The 14258-nt window shown below is 46.3% G+C and overlaps 2 protein-coding genes across 6 annotated transcripts in view; one reads left to right on the top strand and one right to left on the bottom strand.

Annotated features, from left to right (window-relative positions):
* LOC148660099 (protein mono-ADP-ribosyltransferase PARP14-like) overlaps positions 1–14258 on the top strand; it is a 197362-nt gene that overhangs the window by 36935 nt on the left and 146169 nt on the right. The window lies entirely within an intron of this gene.
* Positions 1–14258, bottom strand: part of LOC148660107 (telomerase protein component 1-like) — a 56945-nt gene that overhangs the window by 34562 nt on the left and 8125 nt on the right. For 4 of the 5 annotated variants that reach the window (XM_088634129.1, XM_088634132.1, XM_088634131.1 and 1 more), the window contains exons 8-18: positions 13533–13654; positions 12785–12942; positions 11684–11793; positions 10920–10998; positions 9300–9480; positions 8735–8942; positions 6023–6175; positions 5177–5251; positions 4444–4565; positions 2438–2512; positions 666–740 (exon numbers count right to left, since the gene is read on the bottom strand). In XM_088634129.1, the coding sequence (XP_088490255.1) occupies positions 666–740; positions 2438–2512; positions 4444–4565; positions 5177–5251; positions 6023–6175; positions 8735–8942; positions 9300–9480; positions 10920–10998; positions 11684–11793; positions 12785–12942; positions 13533–13654 (1358 nt within the window). The remainder of the gene's footprint in view (positions 1–665; positions 741–2437; positions 2513–4443; positions 4566–5176; positions 5252–6022; positions 6176–8734; positions 8943–9299; positions 9481–10919; positions 10999–11683; positions 11794–12784; positions 12943–13532; positions 13655–14258) is intronic. The other variant, XM_088634128.1, reaches the window with a different exon arrangement.

Below are 14258 nucleotides of genomic sequence, written 5' to 3'. Positions count from 1 at the left end.
AGCCATCCTCAGCTTACACGTTACGTTAAGGAGTTATTCATATTAAAAATATTAATGGTATTAATAGATAGCCTGAGAAGAACAGATATCTGAAACCTCCACCCCTTTGCTGGTAATGAGAAGGAGGTGAAGCTCTGGTAGTGAGAGTATGTGCCCTTGAAAAGGAACCCGCAGCTGAAACATTTGGGCTTTTTTCTTTTCTCATTTTCAGCATGAAATCAGCTCCTGCTGGGTCCTTAAAAAAAGGCCAAAGCCCAGCCGCTCACACACCTGCTAGTAGGTGGGGCAGATTCCTGAAAAACAGCGCTTAAGTCAACAGGGCTCTGCAACCCGAAGAGGGCGAGACAGAAGCAGAAAGATACGTAGAAAAGAAGGGTGGGAACTGTCAAGGGCTCAAAAGAGGAAGAAGGAAAGGTTTCGATAGGCAGGTATGGATAAGCCCAGCATGTTTTTAATTTTAGTAATGCTGATATCAGCGTTACTCAAGGGAATGTCCCTCTATCCTCTGCTTTGCTGTGGTATTCAAATGGTTAAAGAGAAATGCGGTTTGGTCACATTGGAGAGCGACACAAAGAGAGAAAGGTCCAGGGCATCAGTGACTTTGCATTCCCTGACTGACTGGAACAGGTACTCCAACCATAATGTAGCGTCGCAGCTTCACTTACTTCAGAATCTGTTCGCTGAACCCATACAGCAGCACGCAATTCTTCTCCGTTTTCGGTTTTATTTCTTTTTTCTGCCTGAGAGAGAAAGCAAAATCTGGGGAGATGTTCACAGCCGCACCACTCCACGAATGTTTCTCACTTTTAGCAGGGAGACAACCCCCCTCATTTATACAGCTCATCCCAACAGGCAACCCCTGTGGGCACATCAGAAGATTAGCTGTGTTGCTCTAATTCCATTTTTCAAGATTTCACTCTACTTTGAGGCAAGCCATTGACCTTTAACCATAATAAACCATAGAGGGCATTTATATAGTTCTGCAGAGCACAACATTTTATTAGCATTAATAATGCGGGCGGCTCGGTGGCGCAGCACTGAGATGATCAGCAGAGCTCTGTTCTGAACCGGAGCGGCCTCCCATGTGGAATTTGCATGTCTTCCATGTGTTCATGTGGGTTTCCTCTGGGCGCTCCGGTTTCCTCCCACAGTCCAAAGACATGTGGGTAGGTCAAGTGGCGGATGGGAAAATTGGTCTGTGTTTGTCTCTTGGTGCCCTACATCATACCAGCGTAACAAAGGACTGTTTTTTTGGCTGGCTGCTGGAACATACCCACACCGTGCTAATGCGGAGCCCAAATTGCACATGCCCTGGGGCTTAGTTTCAAGGGGATCTAAGCATCGACATTACCAGGGCTTGAGCAGTAGGTGATCAGGGAATCCTGGGACTCTGATTACTGAGAAGGGCAAATGTGCAGAGACCATGCCTAGGAGAAAAGAGGACACCTGGTCCCACTGACACTACCTTGAACTCACCGCCAGTTTATCTTGGGGCTGGGACGGATCGTTTTACAATATTTGCATAGTGTATCCTGTTCATTATAGTCCCAGTGTTCCTGGCCATTCTCATGTAGCAATGATACACTGATGACCGTCAACATTTATTTAAAGCAAATAATGCCGAGAGTGACTGTAAATCACGTAACACATCTAAAGTCAATCAATGAAATTTATGACCATGGGTAATTGTGATGTTGACTCTGAAAACTATTATAGCATCACAAATCGTGGTAATGGGTGGCACAGCGGTCTGCATAGCTGATTCACATCTCAGGGGCCCCGGGTTCAATTCCAGGTCTGGGGTGCTGTCTGTGCGGAGTTTGCATGGTGGTCATCTAGGAAACGGGTCCTGGCAGGAGTGTGTCTGTGCGTTTGCCCTGCCAAGGACTGGTGTCCCACCCGGGATGTACCCTGCCTTGTGACCTTTCCTTGTGGGGATAGGGTCTGGCTCCCCCATGAACGTGAATTGGATAAACTGGTTAGAAAATGTATGGATGGAAATCGTAGGATTGGCCAAAGCCCAGCCGCTCACACACCTGCTAGTACAACAGAGGGTGGGGCAGTTTCCTGAAAAACAGCGCTTAAGTCAACAGGGCTCTGCAACCCGAAGAGGGCGAGACAGAAGCAGAAAGGTAGGTAAGAAAAGGGTGGGAACTGTCAAGGGCTCAAAAGAGGAAGAAGGAAAGGTTTCGATAGGCAGGTATGGATAAGCCCAGCATGTTTTTAATTTGAGCAATGCTGATATCAGCGTTACTCAAGGGAATGTCCCTCTATCCTCTGCTTTGCTGTGGTATTCAAACGGTTAAAGAGAAATGCGGTTTGGTCACATTGGAGAGCGACACAGAGAGAGAAAGGTCCAGGGCATGAGTGACTTTGCATTCCCTGACTGACTGGAACAGGTACTCCAACCATAATGTAGCGTCGCAGCTTCACTTACTTCAGAATCTGTTCGCTGAACCCATACAGCAGCAGGTAATTCTTCTCCGTTTTCGGATTTATTTCTTTTTTCTCCCTGAGAGAGAAAGCAAAATCTGGGGAGATGTTCACAGCCGCACCACTCCACGAATGTTTCTCACTTTTAGCAGGGAGACACCCCCTCCTCATTTATACAGCTCATCCCAACAGGCAACCCCTGTGTGCACGTCACTGCACTGGCTGCCAGTGAAGATTAGAACCAGTTTGCAGGCTCTGCTCACTGCCCTCCGTACAACACAGTAAATTTGCACTGCAGCTCAGTACACGCTTTGCTTCGCTGTGTTGCTCTAATTCCATTATTCAAGATTTCACTGTACTTTGAGGCAAACCATTGACCTTTAACCATAATAAACCAAAGAAGGCATTTATATAGTTCTGCAGAGCACAAAATTTTATAAGCATTATTAATACAGGTGGCTCGGTGAGATGATCAGCAGAGAGCTGTTCTGAACCGGAGCGGCCTCCCATGTGGATCAGGGAATCCTGGGACTCTGATTACTGAGAAGGGCGAGTGTGCAAAAAAAAAATCTGGAGAGATGTTCACAGCCGCACCACTCCACGAATGTTTCTCACTTTTAGCAGGGAGACACCCCCCCTCATTTATACAGCTCATCCCAACAGGCAGCCCCTGTGCGCACATCAGAAGATTAGCTGTGTTGCTCTAATTCCATTTTTCAAGATTTCACTCTACTTTGAGGCAAACCATTGACCTTTAACCATAATAAACCATAGAGGGCATTTATATAGTTCTGCAGAGCACAACATTTTATTAGCATTAATAATGTGGGCGGCTCAGTGGCGCAGCGCTGAGATGATCAGCAGAGCTCTGTTCTGAACCGGAGCGGCCTCCTATGTGGAATTTGCATGTCTTCCATGTGTTCATGTGGGTTTCTTCTGGGCGCTCCGGTTTCCTCCCACAGTCCAAAGACATGTGGGTAGGTCAAGTGGCGGATGGGAATTTGCCCTGGTGGTGAGTGGGTCTGTGTTTGTCTCTTGGTGCCCTACATCATACCAGCGTAACAAAGGACTGTTTTTTTGGCTGGCTGCTGGAACATACCCACACCGTGCTAATGCCGAGCCCAAATTGCACATGCCCTGGGGCTTAGTTTCAAGGGGATCTAAGCATCGACATTACCAGGGCTTGAGCAGTAGGTGATCAGGGAATCCTGGGACTCTGATTACTGAGAAGGGCAAATGTGCAGAGACCATGCCTAGGAGAAAAGAGGACACCAGGTCCCACTGACACTACCTTGAACTCACCGCCAGTTTATCTTGGGGCTGGGACGGATCGTTTTACAATATTTGCATAGTGTATCCTGTTCATTATAGTCCCAGTGTTCCTGGCCATTCTCATGTAGCAATGATACACTGATGACTGTCAACATTTATTTAAAGCAAATAATGCCGAGAGTGACTGTAAATCACGTAACACATCTAAAGTCAATCAATGAAATTTATGACCATGGGTAATTGTGATGTTGACTCTGAAAACTATTATAGCATCACAAATCGTGGTAATGGGTGGCACAGCGGTCCGCATAGCTGATTCACAGCGCAAGGGCCCTGGGTTCAATTCCAGGTCTGGGGTGCTGTCTGTGCGGAGTTTGCATGGTGGTCATCTAGGAAACGGGTCCTGGCAGGAGTGTGTCTGTGCGTTTGCCCTGCCAAGGACTGGTGTCCCACCCGGGATGTACCCTGCCTTGTGACCTTTCCTTGTCGGGATAGGGTCTGGCTCCCCCATGAACGTGAATTGGATAAACTGGTTAGAAAATGTATGGATGGAAATCGTAGGATTTTTATAGCACACTAAAATTCACCAGCTCGTTTTTTTTTTCATGAAAATCGAATAAGGACTCGCATTTTTCTTATTGCGGAAATGATGCATCCGGGATGGGAAAGTCTTTGCTGCGGCGTGTGAAGGCCACGCTTGGTTTAAAAAAAAAAAGAAACTTTTGCACCTGTTCTTACCTCTTGCTAAGGAAGACTTTAACAACCAGAGCTTCAGAATTCACCTCTTTCTTGTACAGATGGAGGGCATGGATTACCTCTCTCTCAAATGTCGGCGCCTCCAGAAATATGACTGTGTCAAACTGCAAATCAAAAGATCTCCGGAGTGATTTGTAATAGTAAAATCCACAACCTACAGGGCTGACAAGTTACAAGCACTGTAACGTTCCACAGGATCTTTATATTAAATATCTGCGTTCCAGGAAAAAACATTCTTTAAATGTGCAGCTACACGTATTGAGGAGACATGAAAAAAAGTTTGCTTAGTGCTTTTAAACGATTTTTAAGACTCATTTTCAACAGTCTGTCTTACAACAGATGTGGACAGGTTAAATTCTAAAGTCTTTCTTCTTAAAGGAAAACAAAATAAAGAGTGTAATAAACTTATTATTGGTCTTTTAACATCTAGGAATGAGCGCAATGGATAGACCATGACTTCATTATTTACACTAATGCACTCATAAGAAATGCTGTGTTTTTGCTGTAGCTAGGGAGACAGCAATGCCATTTTTTTTAACCACAGAGACTGGGTAGAGTTATCACAAGGCTTTCGCGCCAACACGAAGAGGCGTCAAACGATCTTCTGGTTTGCAACGAATGTGGACGCCTTGAGAAACACCTCTGATTGGGAACGATGGAGACAGGCGAGAGGCAGGGTGAAACACAGAGGGCTCCGATGTGACAATTAGCTTACCTTAACTTTTTGGTCTATGTAGCCAGTGAAATATTCATAGAAGGATGGCTCATTATTGGACTCTTCAACACATTTCTGTTGACAAGACAAAAATGGGGAATATAAAACAAAGGGAAAAAAAATCCCAAGTCCACATTTTTATAGTCATAAATCTCCATTAAGAGCAATAAGCCACTACAAGATAAAACTGCATACATCTATTTCCAGCACAATAGAAGTTATACTATAACTTAATCTGCAGATATTAAAGTAGCAGACGAAAACAATCTGCTACTTGGGCATGCAAATGATCTTTTTGAAAACTATGCCTGCTTTACAAAAAAAGAGCTATCAGGAAAAGTCTTCATGTAATCATTTCTCAGAACCAAGAGAAGCTACAGACTGATTCAGGTCATTCAAGGTCTGTTTTTCTTCTGATTTCAGGAATTGCCTTCAATATTATCTGAATATTACAACTGCTGTAGCAAAAAAAGTGAAGTCAATGTCTTTGTGTTGAGAACTGTTTGCCTCCTATAAGAAATCTAATGACCCTCATGTGTGCATCACAATTTGGGTGCACTACTCTGTGTGTGTAAGTGTGTTTACAACAGTCTTTAATATTAGCATTATTATAGTATTTATAATATTCTATTACAAACTTTGTGATCGGCGTATGCCTTTTCATGTAGATGCCACACCTATTAAGGAAAAGAAATACGGATATTATGGACTTTAACATTAAATGGAGTTTTGGAAAATATTTGTCCTGCAGCAAATCATCTTACTGGATATGTGGTTTATCATAATCTCATCAAGGCCAATGTATTTTACCGTTTCTGACATTAACCAATCAGGAGGCTCCCTCACCTCTATTTGCTGCATCACATTCTTGATGTTGTCCAATAACGAGTCAGCCTGCAGCTCCACTGCCTTGCACTTTCCGTACGACAGGAGGACCATCTGAGCGTGCTCACAGGAACTGGCGATCATCAGCCCCAGCAAAGCTGCTACCTCCTTGACCTGTAGAGAGCAGAAGGAATCAAAAGAATCAAAGCCACACCGACTTCAAGATCCGAGGACCTGTTGACCCCCAGGAACTCGCAAAGCAAATTCACCTGACAATTCCAGAATGTCACACCGAGCCACCTGTTTTTCCAGTTCACGAGACCACTGTGATTTTCAAAACTGAACAGGTGGGCAGAAGTCCATTTAAGTTTGTCCTCCTGCATTCAGGCTGCATGTACAGTAACTACCTGTTGCACAGTGCGAGGCTAATGGAGAAATGTGTGGCATATACAATATGGTTCATCTTTGAGTACTACCTGACAGAGGAGGATACATTTATGGGAAAGAGGAGTTTAGTCTTTATTGTTTTATGATGTTCTTGTCTTATTTTTATCTGCCACCATGTGAGGTACAATATTGGGCAAAAACTGTGAGATCAAAAGTATTTTTGCAGAAAGTTGAAGGGGAACTCCTTCTTCTCTGCTTTAATAGGCAACATGTTGCAGGCAATGAGTAGATTGCCGTTTTAATACAAAATAAACTATTGCATCAGCCCTGGCAGTCGGGAATTATTCACGATCTTGCTTTATCTAGTCACATGCATTGATAGTAGTGTGCTCCTTTATACACAGAATGCTATACAACAGTATACGCTATACTGTTGACCATGACATCTTACTTTCTCATCTTTAGACTGTGGTTGGAGTATCTGACACTGCTCTCAAATGGTTTAAATCTTACCTCACTGATCGCTGTCACCTTGTCTCTCTTAAAGGGTACAGGTCTAAAATTGGTCTTGTTAGGTCTGGTGTTCCTCAGGGCTCAATACTGGGCCCCTTGCTCTCCAGCATTTACATGTTTCCACTTGGTCAGCTTTTAAGATCACATGGCCTCAGCTTTCATTTCTACGCTGACGATACTCAAATATACATCCATACCAAACCTGACACTGATGTGGCTGTCTCTATTCTATCTAATTGCATCTCTGACAAAAATTTGGATGACTCAAAACTTCCTTCATCTTAACTGCAACAAGACTGAAATCATGCTTACTGGCACCCCCCATCAACTTCGTAAAGCCAGTCCTGTAACCCTATCTGTAGATGGTTCTGTACTTGAGCTACAATCAGAATTGAAAAACCTTGGGGTTATATTCGATTCTGGCTTAACATTCGACCCACATGTGCAGCATACTGTCAAAACATTTTTTTCACCTCAGAAATATCGCTAGACTACGCCCTATGCTATCACTAACTGTGGCTGAAAAGCTGATCAACACATTTGTGTTCTCTCAAACTGACTACTATAATGCTCTACTCGCTGGGGTATCTAAATCTACTTTGAACAAACTGCACTCTGTCCAAAATTCAGCAGCCAGAATCTTGACCAGGTCAACTGCAAATGATCACATTACTCCTATCCTGGAGTCCTTGCACTGGCTTCCGGTCAAATTCCGTGTAGACTTTAAAATCCTCATGCTCACCTATAAGGCTCTGCATGGCTTGGCACCTCAGTACCTGTCTGGGCTACTGTCGTCCTACTCCCCACCTCCCAACCTTCACTCTTCTAATTCTGGTCTCCTGTCTGTACACCAAGCCAGTCTACACTCTGGGGGTGACAGGGCCTTCTCCTGTTATGCCCCCAAGCTCTGGAACTCTCTGCCCAAGGATATCGGGGAGTCACCTTCTCTAAACTCCTTCAAATCCAGACTCAAAACCCTCTTCTTTAGAAAAGCCTTTACTTAACTGGTTCCATTCTTAACCCCTCTGCTTTTCATAGTACCACCATCCACGGTCTCCTCTATATATTGTAATTGTGTGTTATCTTATGTATTCTTCTAATTTATTGTTGTTGTCATCCTGTAAAGCACTTTGAGAAGCCACCTTTAAAGGCCCTATATAAAATAAATAATAAATAAAAATCAGCATTGCTAGGAATAGCCCCTCCTACAGACCCATTTCTCATCCAGGAACGAAGTCACATGTCAGTGCAATCAATGATACAGTAAGGATGAGGATGAGCTCTGGCCTGGTGCTCCCCAGCACTCGGGAATGGACTTTGCCTATGTCCTGCACTCAGTTTGGACGAGTCACTTGTGTGTTTTTACACCCCAGATCAAGAGTCTACAACCGTGTAACCACACACAGGGCAGAATGGAGAAGACCGACCCGCCCGCTTAAGAGCCACATGTCATAGGAGCCACAGCCCTGAACTGAAGGTTTGGAGCCTCAGAGCCAGTGCAAGAGAATCACGTCATTCCTCCCCTGGTAGCACCTCACTCCTGCGCATAGGAGGCCGTAAGGGTCTCGATGTCACAGAGAGACAAGAAGCCCTGGTCAAACTATCGCCCTCTTCCCTTGGTAGTACAATGATGGGCACGGGGAATCCTGGTCATCGTCATGACTAGTGACACGACGCAGGCTTGAACCTGCGCTTACAGAGCCCTGCCTTCCACTCAGACAACTGTTTTGACTGGCTGAACCACACAGGAGGCCCCCCGAAAACACTCCCCTCTAGAGGATGAGGCAGAAAACATCTGCTCTAATCAATGATGCCTGCGCCAGCCTGCTTTACCGTAGGGGTCAGTTTCTCCTCCTCCGAGCTGAAAGGGCAGCAGATATCCTCTGATCCCTTGCAGGGACGATGCATTGTATGTTCCGCTCGAAACACAATGAGCGTTCTCCCGGGTAGCGGAGGAATGTTGTGCTTGCAGGAAATCTGGATAGCCTTTTCCAGGGCCTCTCGGTATCTACCCAGGAGTTGGTTACTGTACTTCCTCTGACTGGAGCGAAAGGCACAGAGAGGGGAAAAAAAGGAGATGAAAACAAACAGAGATTGCATTGATTTGTGCCTGTACAGAATTTTCTGTTCTGCAGGCTGAACAGACTCTTAACAGAATTTGTGTGACCTGCTTTCCCAAAATGCAATGCAGTGCGGATAATTGAAGTTGAAGGTTTGGATTTGGCAGATCGATAAAGGCCGCGTCTGCCTTCAGACAAGAAATAAAACGGGGCTGAGAGCCCTGGGTCCCCCACAGCTCTCTTTCAGAGCTCATCAGGAAGACGAGCAAGCTCAATGCATCTGACGGAGCCCCATTTTCAGGAGAGCCAGTCCGGGACCGGTGTCCATGTCGGCTAACCTCGCCTTCTGCTGCAGGGCTTTCCTCTTTTTGTACAGTCTGTACACGAAGTGCACCCCGAGTGTCGCCCTCAGTCTCCGCCGTCTGGTGGTGTCCCATTCCATCGCCTTACACCCACGGGCCTTAGGCAACGGATTCAAGATGGACTTCAAGATGGAAGAAGAGCCACCGGACGGCTTTGCTGCAGAAGAAGCAAGTAAACAGAATGAGATATGGACAATTCACTTTTGCGATGTACTGTAGCACATCGCAACTCCTTGCTTGAGCCACCAGGGCAGACGTCTATTTTTCTGTACTTCCAGCAGGGAACTGCGTCAGCATGCTTAGGCTGCAAAAGGAGCAAGTAAAGGTCGACTCCATGCTGGGAACAGAAGAAAAGAAACAACGTTTCGGCTGTGGTGCCTTCTTCGGGTGTGAGAGAGAGGAAAGTCAGCAGCTGATAAGGCAGGGGAGGACAGGAGCCGGGAGTGGGGAGCAGGCGGGAGCAGGAGGGGGTCAGAGTGGGCACTCAGGTGGTGCGAAATCAAGAGAGGTGAAGAGAGGTGTGATGTCTTTCTGCAATAGGAGTTGAGAGACCCCTCTTTGAGAACACAGACGGAAAGATCAGTGTGATCATGGCCGTCAGAGGGGAGATGAGAAACTATGGGCTTGGAGAGATCTTTGATCCTCACAGCCCTGACGTGTTCTCTGAAGCGGTCTCCCAATCTCCTTCCTGTTTCCCCAATGTAAATAGCTGGGCATTTTTTTGCAAGAGATGCAGTAAATAAGGTTGCTGGAGGTACAAGATGGCACCTGAGAGAACCAGAATTGTCCAGAGGGGTCATGAAATAGCGTGGTATTGGATATATATTTACAGGTGATTCTTTATTTTTGTCATACAGGTATAATTTTGATCCCCATGTTCCAAAAAATAATTAAAAAATAATCCTGCAGCTCTGTAATCAGTCTGGAGAAGAGCCACAAAATGCATTCTGGGACTGCTAGGAACAGGCAAGAACATGGCCAGAACATTTTTTAGTCTTGAACAGAGAGAAACTAGCAGGTGTTGGAAATACCCAGATAAGATAAGATCAGATCACTTGATTGGCCACATACAATTTCTTACATTAGGAATTTGTCTTTTCACAGACATTTGTCTGTCTCACGACTGCTGCCTTTGGAGCTGTCCCGTATGTGTCCGAGCCACCACTAGATGGCAGCGTAGGGACACAATCAAGAGAGAATGAGTGTACTCATTCATACAGTTTTGAAAAAGAAATATAAGATAAGATCACTTTATTAGCCCTATGCAATTTCTTGCATCAGGAATTTGTCTTTTTGCAGACCCTGGCTTCCTCTCCATGAGACACACAGACAGAGAGAGAAGCTGGGGGTCAGAGCGCAGGCTCAGCCATTTATACAGCACCCCTGGAGCAGCTGGGGCTAAGGGCCTTGTTCAGGGGCCCCACGGAGTAGGATTACTCTGCCGGCCACGGGATTCGAACCAGCAACCTTCCAGCCACAGGCACAGATCCTGAGCCACCGCCCCGCCCCACAGACATTGACAAAGTCGACCCCGTAGACACAACGAACGATAACCAGAGGCCGACGTGCCTGTGGGATACAGAAGGGCCAACATACCTGCCTGGCCCAGCATCAGCATGACTTTGTAAGCAGACAGGAAGCGGAAGGGTAACTGTCGGCTGCGGATCACGGATTCCTGCAGAGACGGGAAAAACACAAGGCTGATTGATGAAGCCACACAAATCTGGAAACGCCCACTAAGATACATTGACGGATAATGTTTGCACACCCTTTCCAAAGTGACCGACAGCAATCAGGATACATCCATCAATCCATCTTATCCCATTCGGGGATGCGAGGGAGCCAGAACCAATTCCGACAAGCAACGGGTGGAAGGCAGGGCACGCCATCGGCCAGGACGCCAATCCTTGGCAAAGGCAAACCCGCAGGCAGTAGAAACCCATATATTTACAGGGAGAACATCCAAGCTTGGGGCAGATGACACTTTGGGTATTGAACACAGGGACCCAGTGCTAAGGCAACAACACTAACCACTGCACTACTGTGCTGCCTGTCAGTGTACATCTCATTGAGTTACTCAAGAGCTGCACACATCAGTCTGTACAGCAATCGCTGCCTGTCCATTTCTGACAGCAACACCACCTCCAAGTGAGAGACAAACACTCAAACACTGCAAAATGTACTTACAATTAAAACCGAGGCCAGTGTACACCCCCCCCTGTTTGCACTTTTGCTTGAATCACAGCCATAGTTTTGTTTGGAAATGGCAGTGCCAGTGTGTACACACAAAATATGTGACATTGGAAAGGGTGTGTAGACCTTGAGTATGACTCTTGAAGACAGAAACTCTGCCGTCTCACCTTGTCTGTCAGCCTCTGCAGGATCTTGCTGTGGTGCTGCTCACTGATTCCCGCTGTGATCATACTGCGCAGGTTACGGAGCATGGCCATGAAGGGCAGGGCCTTGTTGTCTTGAGAGGGGAAGGAAAGGATTGAGAGAGAGAATCTATATTATCCCCAGGGAAGGACATGTTGTTTTACAGCAGCAATGTTGGTGTACGGATGGAGAGAAGAAAAAAAAAGGACAGGAAAAACAATATGCCAACATATTTGCATTGAAAGTGAAATGTTAAGTAACAATATGGCTTACAGGTATGACTGAGAACTTGAACCTGTTGGTTTAGGTGTTGGGGAGTCGGTATCTGCGCTCTGAGGGGAGTAACTGGAAGTTATTAAACAAGGGGTGTGAAGGATCGTCACAGATGGATTGTGCTTTACGCAAAACAAGTGGACGACAGACTGAGGAGAGGGTTGGAAGATCAGCACCAATGACCTTCTGACCGCTTTGATTGCGGGGTCAAAGTGGTGAGGGACGATATCTGCAGCTTCTTAGCGCTCTAGGACTCTGGAGTGCCCGGTCACATATGCGGGACTGCTGCTGGGATCCTGTCTGTTGGAGCCTCCAGTAAGAATGTACAGGATATGAAATGAAGTGCAAGTATCCCACAAGCCCCTGGGTGTGAGCAATCACTAATTTGATTCCTCTTATTCAGATTTGAGGAGCCCCTTTCGAACCGGTTACTGCCGAGGACCACAATCGGAAGCCCAAACAACAACAGAAGGACACGCCCAGGGTATGAACAGAAGAGGAACCTTGTGTCAGACAGGAGGCTCTTGAACAGTGAGTGATGGCACGTGTTATCGAAGGGCTATATGTCATTATTGTTTCACTATCTAACACACACTTCAAATACAACAGATCAAAACGTCCTTTAACATCGTTTTCCTCAACTGTTCAGGTAACCGGAACCCACCGGAACCCACCCAAGCAGAAAATGTCTAACAATCTAATCAGCAAACCATCAGTGTAAAGAGCGGGCCTGGCTAGGCAATGGAGAATGGGGCCGGAGTAGCTCAGGGTCAAAGGTCGGACAAGAGTGAGAGAGAGAGAAAGGGCACAACCTATGAGCTGTTCCCACGTCCGCGCCTTGTTTCCCAGCAGGCTCAGCTGTCGTTCCCATGTCTCCGGCTGCGACAGCTTCATCCTCTTCCCGGAACGCTGAGAATCCCAGGACCCCGACAGCCCACTGCGAGAGAATGCCTGGAGACTGCTGGGGTACCTACAGCAAGGAAGGCTCTGGTGTTACTCCAGTAGGAGACCAGAGATGTGTATATACACAACTGGAGTACAGACTCTTACTGGACACACTGTATACACACAAACCTGTACAGACTCTTACTGGACACACTGTATACACACACACACTCACACACTCACACACTCACACACTCACACACTCACACACTCACACACTCACACACTCACACACTCACACACTCACACACTCACACACTCACACACTCACACACTCACACACTCACACACTCACACACGTGCAGACTCTTACTGGACACACACACACACACACACACAAACACACACAGACTCTTATGGGACACACTGTATACACACACACACACACCTGTACAGACTCTTAATGGACACACTGGATACACACACACACCTGTATAGACTCTTAATGGACACACTGGATACACACACACACCTGTATAGACTCTTACTTTATGTCCGGTCACACTAACAGCGGATATACAGTGGACTCTGTATACAAACCCCTGGCACATACATATTTTTGTACGCGCTACAACACGTAATGGGTCTATAAGTATAGTGGGTATAATGTCATACTTGCGTCCCAGTAGGGCCATGACATGTTCTGCCGGCTCCTTAATGTGCAGTCTCTGGACCAGCCTCTTCAGGTTGAAAATGCTCTGCTGCTTGTTGGCGCTTTTCCTCTCGGTCGATATCATCTGTCAAGTGGATATGGAAGGAAGCCAAGTGTTACCTGGGGGCTTGGTGGCCCACTCATTAAGCTCAAGGCTTCTGGATTCAGCCCTGGATGTGGATTCTTAGTTTGCCACACTACCTAACCGCTGCCCAATTAGCTGGGAGTAACTGTACACCTGAGAGACTGCTGTGCATACACTTGTTTCAGTTGCTTGTCACGATAACTTGGGATGGAACTTTTGGGAAGGTCCTGGCTCTCTGTGGTCATTAAAAATCCCAGGGTGTTTCTCGAAAAGAGTAGGGGTGTAACCCCAGTGTCCTGGCCAAACTTCCCCCTGGTCTTTACCATCATAATCATGGCCTCCTAATAATCCCCATCTCTGAACTGGCTTCATCATTCTGTTCTTCTGCTCACTAATGGGAGTCCCCATTACGTGTAAAGTGCTCTGAGTGGAGTGTCCAGAAAAGTGCTACAGATAAAAAAAAAACTCCTCAGCATTATCTGACGCAGCTACCCACTCGAACACACCAGAAGAAGGCTCCACAGCTGAAATGTTGTGTTTCATTTCTTTTCCTCTCAGCACGGGACAAATCTTTACCTCCTACCCGTTCCCTTGCAGCTCCCTG

This window comes from Lepisosteus platostomus, chromosome 6 (assembly GCF_059453375.1).
Source record: "Lepisosteus platostomus isolate fLepPlt1 chromosome 6, fLepPlt1.hap1, whole genome shotgun sequence".
NCBI lineage: Eukaryota > Metazoa > Chordata > Actinopteri > Semionotiformes > Lepisosteidae > Lepisosteus > Lepisosteus platostomus.
This window is presented reverse-complemented; position numbering and strand designations above follow the sequence as displayed.